The sequence below is a fragment of the Ahaetulla prasina genome, chromosome 14, assembly GCF_028640845.1.
Source record: "Ahaetulla prasina isolate Xishuangbanna chromosome 14, ASM2864084v1, whole genome shotgun sequence".
Classification (NCBI taxonomy): Eukaryota; Metazoa; Chordata; class Lepidosauria; order Squamata; family Colubridae; genus Ahaetulla; species Ahaetulla prasina.
The window spans coordinates 11,982,021-11,997,846 of NC_080552.1; the positions used below are offsets into that span (position 1 = coordinate 11,982,021).

General features: G+C 43.2%; 1 protein-coding gene across 3 annotated transcripts in view; it reads left to right on the forward strand.

Annotated features, from left to right (window-relative positions):
• Positions 1 to 692: 692 nt before the first annotated feature.
• Positions 693 to 15,826, forward strand: part of XPO6 (exportin 6) — a 69,007-nt gene continuing 53,873 nt past the window's right edge. For all 3 annotated transcript variants that reach the window (XM_058156901.1, XM_058156900.1, XM_058156899.1), the window contains exons 1-4: positions 693 to 1,042; positions 11,258 to 11,348; positions 12,636 to 12,748; positions 14,240 to 14,437. In XM_058156901.1, coding sequence (XP_058012884.1) covers positions 1,019 to 1,042; positions 11,258 to 11,348; positions 12,636 to 12,748; positions 14,240 to 14,437 — 426 coding nt within the window. In that variant the 5' untranslated portion in view covers positions 693 to 1,018. The remainder of the gene's footprint in view (positions 1,043 to 11,257; positions 11,349 to 12,635; positions 12,749 to 14,239; positions 14,438 to 15,826) is intronic.

The following is a 15,826-nucleotide window of genomic DNA, read 5'->3' on the forward strand; positions in this document are numbered from 1 at the left end:
GGCTGAAAGGTGGAAACTCCCGCTCCCTATTTTGGCGGGAAAAATGTTAATTCCCACTACGCATGCCCACTGGGGAGAGAGAGAGAGAGAGAGAGAGAGAGATGAGTGTTTGGGGGCGGGGCTTCGTCTCGCGAGCGTTAGGCGCGCGGCCCTTCTTTCGCCGCGCCACCGCCACTTCCGGCAGTCGCGCGCCCGCAGGGGGGGAAGAGCGCCGGCTGAGCGGGTCGCTTCCGGTGCAGTTGGATTCCGGAAGTCAGGCAGGCGGGCGGAGAAGGAAGGGAGGGCGAGTCCGCCAATAGGGGGCGGGGCGTGGGCGTGGCCATTATCCCCACCCACCCCCTACCACCCGCCGCCGGAGAGGAGGAGGAAGAAGAAGAAGGAGAGGCGGAAGTGGCCGTCCGGATTTTGGGGGCGGTTGCCAAGGCAGGGGCTGCGAGGAAGAGGAGGAGGGGGCTAGCGAGGAGAGCGAGGCGCAGGACCCCCACCCCGTTAGGCCAATTCCCCTCCCCCTCAGAAGACAGTGCCCCCTTTAGTGCCCCCTTTTCAAGCAGAGCCCCTCCCCAAAATCCCGTTATTCTGCCCCCAAGACCCCACCCATTGCAGGCCACTCGACCCAGCCCCCCACTCCACCCATGGGAGGAGCCCCCTATAGGCCGACCCTCCCTTCCCACCCTTCTATTTCCTTCTTTTTATTTCATTGCATGGGCTCCTTTTAAAATGAAACCTTGGGCCAAGTTGAGGCTTTTTAAATAAATAATCCCTATTTCCCACCCCCAACCCCTCTGGCTGTTGCTTTGCTGCCTGTCTTGATGGGTCCCTGAAGCCTCCACACACAGGCTAGGGGTAGCTTTCTTGAAGGGGGTCTTTCATTTTTATTTTATTCTTCTTTCTTCCTCATGGAGGAAGAAAGTCCTCCCCGAGAAACCATGACCTGAGCTGGGGCCAAAAAAGATAAAAAATAAAAATCCCATCCGAGGAAACCCCCCCCCCCCCGGAGGGGATCTTACTAATCTTTTGGATGGACGCTTCCCGACAAACCATGGTGAGTTGAAAAAGATGCCTGCCTTTGCTTCCAATGCAGGGTCACCAGGAGTGTTGCAAGAAGAATGGGTAAAAAAAAAAAAATGGTTTCTTTTTCCTTGCTTTGCCTGCATCCTCACCCGCTTTGTGGATTTCCTGGGTGGTTATTATATCCGCGTGGCAGATATTTGTGGGGTGTGGAAGGACCCAAAAGCATCACCATAGGCTGTGTGTGTGTGTGTGTGTTATTTTCTTCGCTTTTCCTATGCCAAAATAAGGATCCCTCTGTGTTGCTTTGCTAGTGATTGGGGCTCGTGCGATATAATATAATATATATGGTGCAATGATAGATGCCATCGTTAGATAACAGTCTTGAGTTGTGGATCTTCCTGCATTTGGGCTGTCCCATGGAAGGAGCAGATTCAGGGGCTCCGCTAACAAAGAAACTTGGATACTTAGAGGGGCTTTGTGGCTCATTTTTTTTCTGGTCAGCTGGCGTCGTAAAACTGGTCAAAGAAAGGATGTTTCATAAAAGGGCAGGGACCTTAGGGGGAAGCCCCACTGCATGCGTTTGTAAAACTGCTACAAATCTATATCATATCCAGTACCTTTTGAAAAGCCTCAAGATTTCAGTTTAATGGCATTTTCTCTCTCTCTCTCTTTTTTATATAAAACCTATCTGAAAATTTGAGACTGGGAATTCCATGCTTGCTTCAGAGCTTGGGTTGACCCAGTGCAGATCAAATCAACATGCCAAGTCCAGGGGTGAAACCCAGCAGGTTCTGACAGGTTCTGGAGAGCGGAAATTTTGAGCAGTTTGGAGAACCCGCAAATACCACCTCTGGCTGACCCCAGAGTAGGGTGGGAATGGAGATTTTGCAATATCCTTCCCCTGGAGTGGGGTGGGAATAGAGATTTTCCAGTATCCTTCTCCCTGGAGTGGGGTGGGAATGGAGATTTTACAGTATCCTTCCCCTGGAGTGGGGAGGGAATGAGGATTTTGCAGTATCCTTCCCCCAGGAGTGGGGAGGGAATGGGGATTTTGCAGTATCCTTCCCCTGCCACACCCAACAAGCCATGCCCAACAAGCCACACCCACAGAACCGGTAGTAAAAAAATTGGATTTCACTACTGGCCAAATCCAAGATGAATTCAGTGAGAATTCAAAATGTTCTTCTGAGAGAAAGAAAAAAAAATCTCAAATGACTATTTGCTGTACTTGTCCACATCTGAGAAAGCTTCTTGTGCCATCTCGGATCCAGGAAGAGTGAATTTCATTAGCATCATTTAAAAAAAAAAACAACCCCCACTATATATTTGTGCCAATAAGAATTGTAAAAATAAAATTACGTTTTCTACAGTTGCTATGTTATGAAAGCGATGCATCTGGGTGTTTTGATTTCTGAAAATGTGGCGTTAAATATAAATAAGCTAGATCATAAATATTTGTGCATGCATCTTTTCAGATTGTTAAAAATATTTCCCAAAATTGGGTGATTTGTTACATCCATGGAACTTTAGCTGCAACCTTTAATGAGTTGTTTTCAGTCTTCATTGTTTACTATAGTTCAGCTACCAGTTATAGGTATCAATGGGATTTTAAAAGCTGGCTTGAACTACCAGATGGCAAGGTTGCTTGAGATTCCAGGTGAAGTTATGTGCCTCTCTACATTGTCTGAAAATTAAATGCGCTGTTCCCATTAAGAAAATGCTATTTTTTTCCTGGGGCTACTGCTGTGTGCAATGCTATGCAAATTAATACCTTTATATACATCTGTCCTGCTATGCAATTAAATGTGTGAATTCTCACAGTCTGGGCATAAAAGTTGCAAGTTTGATTTAAAGGAGGCCATCTTTTCTTTGTATATCTTTCTAGCAATATTTTTTTTCCCTTTCTAAGTTAGGAAACAATAACCAGTACATATTTTGAGACAAGGATTCAAAAAGGCATGAATGAAGAATTAATAATAGGAGAGACTATCCAGGAAGTGATGCTTGTTGCATCATTCATTAAGTCATCCAACGATGCCAAAGAAATATTTTACATTTTAAAAATTTGGCTATAGTTACATGGTTACCTCTGAGTGGTCAAGTAACGTTGCTTTTTTCATATTTTTCCTTGAAATAAGGTTTAGTTTAGTTTTAGTTTTCAGTTCGTTGGGCTTCATTTAAGTTTTCTTTTTCAAGCACACCTACGCTTGTTGCCTTCTTGTAGCAATCTAAATTTTTAAATTGTTGTTCGCCACTGCATTTCCTGTTCCTTTGCACAATTTGAGTCATACAAATTCATTCTAATGGTTCCTTTATGTTGCAAGGAAAAAGAGAGAATCAGGCGATTTGTCTGGTTTGAGTCTAGAGCAGAAAACTACTTACCTACCTTCATCATTTATCTGACGGGTTTTTTTTCCCCCTCCCCGATAAAGACAAATACTGTACTAGGAACAAAGACAAAATGCAAGTGTAGTTAAAAAAAAATACTTTAAGGCACGTATAATAAACAAAAACCTTTCCCCACTCTTAAGTGAAGAAAGATCTCTTGGGAGTAGATTTTATGAGAAAGATCTGGCTATTCTGACAGACTATAGACCAGGGGTGTCAAATTGGATTTCTTTTTTTTTATATAATTTTTTCAAATTTTCTTTTAATTCAAATATTTTATCTTTCATTAAACAGTGTGTTGTCCATATACATATTTTTGTGCCATAACAATTAAAATTTACCACCATATTCATTATTTATATCTATTCTTATATTACTACTAATACTTAACATACCTACTATTGTACCATTTCTCTTCTTAACTTATTTGACTTTATAATACGTTACTTTCATCTTTATTCTCTAACCACTGATAAAAATAACTCCCATATATTATAATAATCAGATTCTTCCTTCCCTTTATGAAACCTTATGTTTCTATAAAGTTAATATTTAATGGGATGTTAATTTTACCGGCCATGCTGATCAATCAAAACGAAGCGATCATCAAAGAATTGACTCCATACCAAAAAAGGAAAGCCTTTCTCCAAACTTCCCTGGTTGTGAATTTGACACTTTTTAATTCCTTCTCAAGCTAGAAAGGAGAGTTGGAGCTTATTGGGTGTTTTTTGTTTTTTTTTAAAAAGGACAAAAATAAGTTCTTGAGAATGAAAAAAGAGGTGAAGATTATGTTAAAAGTTCAAAATTATGGAACCTAAAATTGGGGTCCTGGGATTTTGTTTTTGAGAAGAATGGAATACAATACTTGTCATAACAGGAGGAATTAAGGTCTGTTGGCGCTATCGTAGTTACGTAACGCTGAACCAAGTCCTATACATTATGCTTCAAATCATTTCTTGATGGAGTTTTGGATGATGTCATACCTTTGATCCTCAAAAGAGTCTTGTGAAATTCAGCTGAGATGGTAAGACGCACAGCCGAACACCAGTGCCACGCTCTGTTTTATCAAAGGATGGGTCAGTACTGTTAAACTCCACATTGCAGATTGGGCGGGGGGGGAAGAATTAACCAGGTTAATAGTGAAAAGCCAATTTAAGGAGGCTATGGCAGAGTGAAATTGGAATGGGTGATTTCCAGGTTCAGAAAACAAGTATTTTAGCCTCTGTGGCAGGGGTCTCCAACCTTAGCAACTTTAAGCCTGGAGGACTTCAACTCCCAAAATTCTGGGAGTTGAAGTCTTCCAGGCTTAAAGTTGCCAAGGTTGGAGACCCCTGCTCTATGGAGTACTAGCTTCTAAAAGTTTAATCCTTTTGTTTCTAACTTGGTCTTTAAAGCTTCATTTCAGTGCCACATTGCTGCTCATCTGCAGTCGTTTGTAGTGTTTTTTTAAAAGCAGAGAAGTAAGGCGCAGGTGGGTTGTAGACTTCAGCCAAGGGCCAAAGGATAAAAGCCAAGTATTGAAATTAAAAAAATGGTGGAGGAGGTCTTGTTTAGGTCTTGTTTACTGGTCTATTAAAGCTTGGTTGGGTCCTAACCATATTTCTGGGCTTACATTTATAAAGGTTGTTTTATTAATTTATCCACATATTTCCAAGCAGATGCCAACTGAAGATAGCGTGTGGTAGCTTATTTGTTTGTGCAACGTATCTCTCATGAAATGAAAACTAGGCACGAAGCAAAATGATAACACAAACAGTACAGCTGTTATGAAGGCCATAAATACATTAGAGGAGGTGGCAGAATAAATAAATCGTAAGCCCCACTGGGGAGTAAAAAAAAACACCTGCTAAAATAAAATGGTTTTGAAAGTCATTCTGAAAAGGACAAAATGAAGACCCTACCATTTTGTGTTTGTTGGCTTTTCTGAGTTCAGAAGAGAAAGGGGGTGTGAGGATATGGCTGCAGGATTTAGGTTAGGAACTCAAAATGCTGACAAGAATCTTTTTTTTTAAATTTATTTTTTAACAAAAGAAAACAGAAAACCAACAAGACATAACAAACATTGACATAAAACATCTACTCCTTCTTTACATCAGCTTTGTTTTGCTATTCTTCTAATATTTACATTCTTTCCCCCCCCCGTCTCCTTTCATTTTATTATACTTATCTCTTTTGTCCCAGCCTCCCTTATTTCTATATACCTTCTATCCTATCTATCCTTATGACTGTTCATTTTCTTTCATACATTACCCATACATATATATATATATATATATATATATAGGTCTTTGGTTATTCAGGTTTTCTCCCGCGTAAAATTGGAAGTGCTGAAGCCTGAAGATGACGAATGAGACTTTGTCGAAACGTCGCCAAGACACTTCCAATGTTACGCGGGAGAAAACCCGAATAACCAAAGACCTACATACAAACACCTGCGAAAACCTCAGAATATATATATGTATATGTATATGTATGTATATATGTATGTATTTGTAGATTTTCACGGGTATAGGTATGCAAGTCTTGGCGTATTCGGTCTTTTCCCGTGTAAGGTTGAGAGTATCTTGGCGACGTTTCGCACAAGCACGAAGCCGTAAGCACCAGCCTGAAGATGACGAGTGGGACCTCGTCGAAACGTTGCCAAGATACTCTCAAACTTACATGGGAAAAGACTCGAATACGCCAAGACTTGCATATATATAGGAGAATTAGATAGAATATATATATATGGAGAATTAAATAGAAATGAGGGAGGGAGGGAGGGATGGGTAGATAGATAGATAGATAGATAGATAGATAGATAGATAGATAGATAGATAGATAGATAGATAGATAGATAGATTATAATATATTATAATAGATATTCTGAAATACTTTTTTTCCCACATCACTGTACTAGGGGTGGGGAGGAGTCTTAACTTTTCTATGGTATTGGCCTAGAAACCAGGCAGCGGGGAGTTCTAGCCCTACCTTAGACATGAATGGCAGCCAGGTGAAGGCATTTCCAAATACTAGTTGAAGGGGAACACCAGTGGCTGTGTCTTCTGTTTTCAAGGGCTCAGAATATCTTGTTAGCTATCCTGGGAAGCAAAATTCTAGTCGAAGGGGCCTTGGCCCGATCCAGAAAAAGGATTCTTCTATTTTATAAATGTTTGGCATCGTACCGTACATGAGATATAGAGAAGGCTGTAGCGAGATTACTTAATATTTCAACAAATGTGGGTTTGGCAGCCTTGCAGAATATGCAGGCCTGGAGTTTGACACTCCTGCCTTATAGAAATAAAATAGATATTCTAAAATACTTTTTTTCCCACATCACTGTACGGGGGGGGAGGGGGGGGGCAGGGGGAATCTTAACTTTTCTATGGTGTTGGCCTAGAAACCAGGCGACGGGGAGTTCTAGTCCCACCTTAGATATGAATGGCAGCCAGGTGACTTTGGGCCAGTCCCTATTTCTCAGTCCAAAATAAGAGGCGGTGTTAGGTATATTTGCTGTGATAAAAATCCAATAAATAAACAATTTCATGATCCTGCCTTTGTAGAAATTCTTTTTTTAAAATTCTGAGTCAGCCTCGTGAATCCATTGGTGTGAAAATCTTGCATTATTACGAAGAAACTATAGCAAATCCAGAGGTTGATGCAGAGGTGGTTGTTTTTTTTCCAGTCTGTAGAAATATTTTTGGTAGGATAGGAAAGAACTATTTCCATTTACATGATTGTGATAATATAATGAGCATATCGGATTTAAATTGAGATGGGTGGTCAGATCCTCTTTTGAACTACAAACTTCCTACATTTCAGTAAAGCTACCTTGCAAATGACTAAATGAAGAGACACATAACTTCCCATTTATTACTCTAAAAAGCCTGGATAAATAAATTTATAGCCTTGTCACCAAGTACTCGGTGGTTTTGAATTCTGCTCATCAGCACTAGCGTTAATTTGTTTTAAACCCTCATGTAAATCACACACTGGATTGGATTCACTGTTACATCAAAGCTATTCTTACAATCAATTCTTGCTGTTCCCGGCCACTAATTGGGAGTTAGTAAGGAGAACAGCTTGTTGTTGACATGGAAAATCATTACAGTACAACTTTTAAAAATATCGTCTTTCCAGGCACATGCTTGGAAGGAAGAAGCTTGGATTCATTAGTCATTGGGAAGACATGGCTTTTGAAATACTTTATAGCTGTTCAAATATAGAAATTCTAATGTATTTTTCATTCTGAAAAGCATCTTCATAAATCCAAACAGCATTATATTGCATTCCTCTCGCAACTCCTTTAAACACTTTGCGGGCAACGATATTAGTGAATAACTGGCCAGTCCTTCATGATAGCAATAGCACTTAGATTTATATACCGCTTTACAGCGCTTTACAGCCCTCTCTAAGCAGTTTACAGAGTCAGCCTCTTGCCCCCAACAATTTGGGTCCTCATTTTACCCACCTCGGAAGGGTGGAAGGCTGAGTCTAACCTTGAGCCTGGTGAGATTTGAACTGCCAAATTGCAGGCAGCCAGCAGTCAAAAGAAGTAGCCTGCAGTACTGCACTCTAACCACTGCACCTCCACGGCTCATGATAGCTCATGATGTTTTAAGAGAAGAGGGAAATTATAAATTCTGTCTTAAAAATTGTAGATTAGGAATAATTTGGACCATTTTTACATTTCTTTTTCCAAAGATCCTTGTGTGCTATATGTTCTGTACAGTACGGGTTATAGCAACAGCAATAGCGCTTAGACCTATATACTGTTTCATAGTGCTTTGCAGCCCTCTCTAAGCGGTTTACAGAGTCGTCATATTGCCCCCAACAATCTGGGTCCTCCTCTTTTTAACCAACCTCGGAAGGATGGAAGGCTGAGTTAACCTTCAGCCGGTTAGGAGTGAACTGCTGGCAGTCAGCAGAGTTAGCCTGCAGTTCTGCATCCTAACCACTGCGTCACCAGGGTTCTTATCAGAATTGTTTTCAAAGAGTGTTAAATAAACTGATGGACAACAGGTCTATCAAAATTCTTGGCCTCAAAGACTCAATATCCAGGCCTGGTTGAAGGCATTTGAAAGCATTTCCAAATACTAGTTGAAGGGGAACACCAGTGGCTGTGTCTTCTGTTTTCAAGGGCTCAGAATATCTTGTTAGCTATCCTGGGAAGCAAAATTCTAGTCGAAGGGGCCTTGGCCCGATCCGGAAAAAGGATTCTTCTATTTTATAAACATTTGGCATCGTACCGTACATGAGATATAGAGGAGGCTGTAGTGAGATTACTTAATATTTCAACAAATGTGGGTTTGGCAGCCTTGCAGAATATGCATTAAAAATGTTATTTTGCAAATGAAAGAGGAACGCCAGGGTATTATTGTTTTCCTAGCAATCATCTCTTCTAGGCAAGATTACAGCTGGACTGAGCTTCTTGTTTTGTAGATTCAAAAAAAAAAAAAAGGTGGATAGAAGTCGTGCAGTCTCCTTACTCAATAAGCCAGAAAGACCCAAATTGGCTAGTGCAGTGGGGTTTCCAAACTTGGCCACTTTTAAGGCTTGCGGACGTCAACTCCGAGAATTCCCCAGCCAATATGTTCACTGCAGCAACAGATTAAAAACATTCTTCCTTTTGCTTTCCGAATCTTTGGTCTTTGTCGATACAGCTTTAGCCCAGGGCAGTGACGGTGAACCTTTTTGGCATTGAGTGCCGAAAAGGTCGCACGGAAATGTCACATGCGCGTGCATGCGCTCATCAGGGCCATGCTCAGGAAAAGCCAAACTTCTGGGTTCTAGTGTGCATTTTTTCAGCACTGCCGGTTTTCAGCACTGCCGCGCGTGAAAGGAATCACACTCTGGAAAAGCCAAACTTCTGGGTTCTAGTGTGCATGTGCGCCCGATGATCAGCTAGCCGGTGCGCAAGCGCAGTCCGGTTTTCAACACTGCTGCGCACGAAGGGAATCACACTCTGGAAAACGCCAAACTTCCGGGCTCTAGTGTGCATGTGCGCCCGATGATCAGCTGGCCGGCGTGCATGCGCAGTCCAGTTTTCAGCACCGCTGCGCACAAAGGAAATCACACTCCGGAAAAGCCAAACTTCTGGATTCTGGTATGCATGCGCAGCCGACAGTCAGCTGGCTGGTGTGTATGCGTACACCAGTTTTTGACACTGTCACACCCGCGGACAGCTGACCATTGCATGTGAATGCACGCCAGAAACCCGGTACACCAAACGGTAAGGCTGTGCATGCCAGGCGACATGGCTTCGTGTGCCACTTTGGTCACGCGTGCCATAGGTTTGCCATCATGGGCCCAGGGGGTCTCCAAACTGGCTGGGGAATTCTGTGAGTTGAAGTTCACAAGTCTTAAAAGTTGCCAAGTTTGGAGCCCCTGGGCTAATGCTGTATCAACAAGGACCAAAGATTCAGAAAGAAAGCAAATTTAAAGTGTTTTTAATCCGTTGCTGCAGTGACCATATTTCAATGGCAACATCGCCATTCTTGATTTTTACCTCTGATTTTACCTTGTTTTTCCAATATAATATCTGGTCCAAACGTTCAAATTTGAGCTGGAAACCAGAAGAGGAGAAGAATATTATCAATAATAATGACTGTGTGATAATATAATAACATTGTAAGCCGCTCAGAGTTACCTTGTGGTAAGATGGGTAGCCAATAAATTGAATAAATAAGCATTGGGGAGAGCTGCAAAAAAAAAGCATGAAGAAAAAGTACAGCCAACCCGTTTTGCTATTTAAAAGATAAATTTCCAAAGAGTTGTGAACTGAAATTTGAACCTAAAGCGCTGGCTGGCTAGTTTGACAATTTTCCATATTTTTCATACTTAGAATAATCTCCGGATCAGTAATCTTATGGGAAGTGCCTTCTATTTTAAAACTATGAAGAGCTGATGAAAATTCAGTAGTCTGTTGCTAAGATACAAGCTGCAATGAGTAAGGAAGCCTAAATTCAGTTTTTCCTAAACAATATGAGCGCAAATAGTCCTGATAAAAGCAGGAGAAACTGTCATTATAAAATCTACCCTGTGAAAATTGGAGAAACCCAACAGATGGACTCAAGAGTTAGTATTCCTGTGTCTTTCTAAAAGTAGAAGCAGTCTTACTTGATTTGAAGTTTCCAGTTGTAATACACTTCCAGTCTTCTGATGGGGTCTGGTTGAGTATTATGCAACCGCGACCTTATACTATGGATTTGTGATATTTTTATGTTGACAGCTTTTGCATTGTTTGGATATAAACTGTTGGAAAACTATTGTTGTTGTTGTTAATTGCGAAGTCGTGTCTGACCCATCGCGACCCCATGGACAACATTCCTCCAGACCTTCCTGTCCTCTACCATCCTCCGGAGTCCATTTAAGCTCACGCCGACTGATTCAGTGATTCCATCCAGCCCCCTTGTTCTCTGCCATCCCCTTCTTCTTTTGCCCTCAATCTTTCCCAGCATTAGGCTCTTCTCCAGGGAGTCCTTCCTTCTCATGAGGTGGCCAGAGCATTTGAGTTTCCTCTTCAGGATCTGGCCTTCTAAAGAGCAGTCAGGGTTGAGTCTCCTCTAGGACTGACCGGTTGGATCGCCTTGCAGTCCAAGGGACTCGCAGGAGTCTTCTCCAGCACCAGAGTTCAAAGGTCTCAATTCTTGGGCGCTCAGCCTTCCTTATGGTCCAACTTTCATAGCCATCCATTGCAACTGGGAAAACTATCGCCTTGACTATACGCACTTTTGTTGGCAGGGTGATGTCTCTGCTTTTTAGTATACGTTGAACCACTAGAGATGCATCAAATATTTTTTTTTCCCTGCGATAGTATAAGGCTGCATTTTGTAAACATTTCCAAGTGTGACTATTTCTCTTAAAACATTTTTGGCAGACATCAGAAGAGGCCTCGCTCCGAGCCTTGGAAAGCCTAATGACGGAGTTTTTCCACAACTGCACTACGAACGAGAGAAAGCGTGAAATCGGTAAGCCGACCTCTTTTCTCATTTTCTCCCAAGTTTTGCCTCAGATTTCAGAATTAAGGCAACTTCGTTTTGTTTCAGTGTCTGCTCCCATAAGCCCCTTTGAGCATAGCAAGTTGAAGTTGCACACTTTCAAACTATTCCACATTTTTTTTCTCCCTTTTTTAAAGATGTTTTGCTTCTCTCTCTCTCTTTTTTTTAAAAAAAATGCAATAATCTGCCAGATTGTTTGAAAAGACTTTAATTAGCCTAACCTTAGTTAGCTTAACCTTAATTAGCTACAGGGCAATTATTTGGGGGGGGGCAGTCACCAGGTAGAAGGTTGATGAAAGTGGGATATGAATTACCGTATTTTTTCAGACTAGAAGACACACCGGAGTATAAGACGCACCGAGATTTCGAAGAGAAAACAAGAAAAAACAAGAAAAAACTTTTTTTGCCCTTCCCGACCCCCAGGAGCACTCTGCATAACTCCCAAACCCTCTTAGCATCCTGTTTTTGCAAAAAATGGGCCCCTGTGATGGGGGGGTTGGGAGGCCAAAAATGGGGCCTGCAGAGGGTTTGGAAGGCCTACAAAGTACTTCTGAGGGTTGGGGAGGGCAAAAACGCCCTGTTTTTGGCCTCCCAAAGCCCCCACCCATCATGTTTTTGCCCTCCCCAGCCCCCAGGAGCTCTCTGCAGGCCTCCCAAACCCTCTGCGCATCCCGTTTTTGCAAAAAATGGGCCTGTTTCTAGCGAAAATGGGGTGCGCGGGGCGGGGTTTTGGGAGGCCAAAAATGGCTGTATTCGGTGTATAAGAGGCCTCAACGTTTCCACCCTCTTTTGAGGGGGGAAGTGTGTCTTAGACTCCGAAAAGTACAGTATAATGGAATGTTATTCACTCAGTTACTTTTGACGAACAGAGCAGGAGTGGGCTAGAAGTACATTGAAAACCACCAAGCCCCTGGGGAACCGACCTTAGATCAACCAAGTCTTTTTAACCCAGTGGTTTAAAGGAAAAGCCAGTTTTTAAGCATTTCAACATCAGCAGGTTAAAAATAAGTCCTGTGGGTTAGGGTTAAATCGGTCCTTCTTTTTATAAACTCAAGTAGTCTTTGGCTGCAGCTTTTAGAACCTCTGATCGATAGTAACTTAAATGTAAACCATGGTATAAATGGCTCAGGGCCAGGCCTTCTAGCTTTTCTCGTAAAACAAGAGGAATATAGAAATGGCTTTCTCCTGTGCAGTCCCTCTTTTTGTTCTAAATTCTAATGCAGCTTTGATTTGGTTTTCCTTTATTTGTCCATCCAGAGGAGCTTCTAAATAACTTCGCTCAGCAGGTCGGTGCCTGGAGATTCTGCCTCTATTTCCTGTCGAGCACGAGAAATGACTATGTCATGATGTATAGTTTAACAGTATTTGAGGTGAGCTACCAAACTGGGCTAACCATGCTCGCAACAGACTCTTTATAACAGGGGTCTCCAACCTTGGTCCCTTTAAGACTTGTGGACTTCAACTCCCAGAGTCCCTCAGCCAGCAAAGCTGGCTGAGGAACTCTGGGAGTTGAAGTCCACAAGTCTTAAAGGGACCAAGGTTGGAGCCCCACACCGGGACCCAACCTTGGAGGCTTGGCGGCCCTGCTGGCATGGGTGGTGGTGGCAGGGGGCGCTTCAAAAATTTTAGCAAGAGGTTCTCTGCCCGGTTGCTGGGTGGGTGTGGCCATGGTGGGCGTGGCCTAGCCGGCCTCCTGCACCACAGTGGAGGGATGGGATGTTTTTGTCCTCCCCTGGCTCTGGAGGCCCTCTCGACCGTTTCCGCCCTTCCCGAACTTCCGGTAGGCTGTTCCCCTACCCCCAAGCCTCTGCGCGCATCCTGCACTTACCTGCATCCAAAACGGGCCGCGTGGGGACTCCTGGGAGGGGAGGGACAGGGTGGGAGGGGCTAGCCAGGAGTGGGATTTGGGGGTTCTCCGAACTGCACAGAATCTTAGCTAGAGGTTCTCCCGAACCCCAGCAGCCCATCCCTGGGAAGTGGGCCACGTGAGTGGCAGGCTGGTCGGTAGGTACAGCTCGACTTGCGTGAGTGGTGGGTCTGCGCACAAGTGCTGCCCCGTCACTCGCGCAAGTTGAATTGCCCACATGCACATGCTCCAGCCAGCCACTCACATGGCCCAATTCCGAATAGGCCATTGACCCAGTAACGGGCTGCGGGATCAGGATTTAACAGACATCCCTTCACCCCATTGGGTCCATTAAATGAATATTTCATTCCTTTGTGCTGGTGCTGGTACTTTGTTCCAGCATCTGTACTTGGGTCGCAGAAATATGTACCGGAGAGGGAACCAAGAAGTGTCGCACCCTAACAGATTATTCAATCTCTTTCAGTCAAAAACAATTCATAAAGAAAGCAGAGGGTTGGATGTTTTTGGGTGGGTGGTGAACGCTATAAAACGAAGCATATAAAGCTTTCATTCATTTTAAAAGAAGTTAGCTTCTGTTATGGCTATTTATGGCAGAGAAAGTATTTTATTTTTTTATGTGTAATTCCAAATTAGATACAGTTATATGTTTTTTTCAAGCACGAATCAAACAGATCAAAATGAGATTAAATTAGTCTCAATAGTTACCTATTTCTCTATTCTCCTGCAATCCTAGCATTAGTTACTGGCGTGAATTAGTAGAGCTTTTAGTTCCTTCTCTGAACGAGAACTCATCTCTTAATTGCAAATAAATACTTTCCCACTGAATTCAATTAGCAAATAAATAAAAACAGCTTTCCAAGTAGCACATATTTTTAAAGTTGGTATTTTTAGCAAGCTAACCTCTATATTTAATACCTTGAATATTAGCTGTAGACTTGAGCAAAGAAGGTTTTATTTCAACCTGCTTCATCACCATCATGTCTGTCTGTTTCAGAACCTGATTAACAAGATGTGGCTTGGCGTCCCATCTCAGGATAAAACGGAGGTTCGCAGTTGCCTGCCAAAACTTCTTTTAGCTCACCATAAAACTTTGCCTTACTTCATCCGAAACAAACTTTGTAAGGTCATCGTGGATATTGGCCGGCAAGACTGGCCCATGTTTTATCATGACTTCTTCACAAATATTTTACAGGTAAGACTAAAAGTTGTTCCAAAACAAAGTCGTCTTAAGTGTCGTCCATTCTTATGCTGGTGCCTTCAAGTCAGTCCTGACGCCTGAGTTTCAGAAGTGATTTGCCAGTGCCTGCTTCCTAGGGCTGAGAGAGAGTGGCCAGCCTGTGGCTTTGTGGAATTCTAAGGTGGGACTAGAATTCATAGTCTCCTGGTTGCTTGCCTGATGTCTCAATCACTGCCATGTAATCCTCGCTTACCAACCATTTGTTCAGCAACCGTTCGAAGTTATAACAGCACTGAAAAAAGAGACTCGTGACTTACTCTTTGAATTTCCACATCCTGGCACTGCCCATAGTCACGTAACTGTGATCTGGACATTTGCAGTGTCCTGCAGTCATATGCTCGCCATTTGCAACCTTCTCAGTGTTGTGGTCCATCAGCAGACTATGGAGCTAGCAATGGAGTCGGACAGCGATGAGGCTGAGGTGAGGCCAGGGCCATCGGGAAGTGAGGTGCGGACTCCAGAGCCTTCAGAGACTGATAGTAGTGAGGCAGAGGAACAGGAGGAGCTTGCTCCCAATGCATGTATGAGAAGAGCTGCCAGAAGGCAAGAGCAGCTCAAGCAGAGAGGACAACTCGGGAGTAGGGCCAAGAGATGATTGGCCCCTCCCATAAGGCTTAAAACAGACCAGAACCGATGTTTCTGCTTTGCGGGAAAACAACGTTGTAGCTTCTGCTTCATCTTCTGCTTTGTTTATGTCTTTGTTTTTGTGGCTTCTGGACATTTGCCAGGAAGGGCCTTTGGCAGTTTGCCTAATTGGACCAAGGTTTACGAGATAACTGAGGAATTTGTGTTGGGAGGCATTTGTTTTACTTTGAGTTGAACAACGCTGGGAATGAAGTTTTTCCCAGCTGTTCGAATAAAGTTTGTTTTTTTACGGACTGAATTTATTACTACCTACTTGGGCCTGGCTCACAACACTGTGCTGGCTGATAGGGAAGATCACAAGTCACTCTGCTAAATACTTCCACTTTCCCCCACCTGGCAGTAGCTTTCCCTGGTGCCGCCATGCTTGCACCATACCTTGCCTGTCAGCCTGTTTGTGAGCTGCCTAGGACTCATTTTAAGGACCCACAGTACTTGCTTAATGGCGGCAATGTGGATTGCTGTTGCTAAGCGATGCAACTATGTGATGGTGTGCTTTACACAACTTACTTAGCTACAGAAATTCAAGTCCTAATGAGCATCATTAACTGAGGACGGCCTATACACCAGACTTGCTCTCTAGTCTAAACATATTGACTCTGCGGGTAGCTTTCCAAAGAAAGGGATGGATGGATGGATGCATGGATGCATGGACGGATGTGTTGTGGTCCGCCAGCAGCCTGCGGAGCTGGCAGCCGAGTC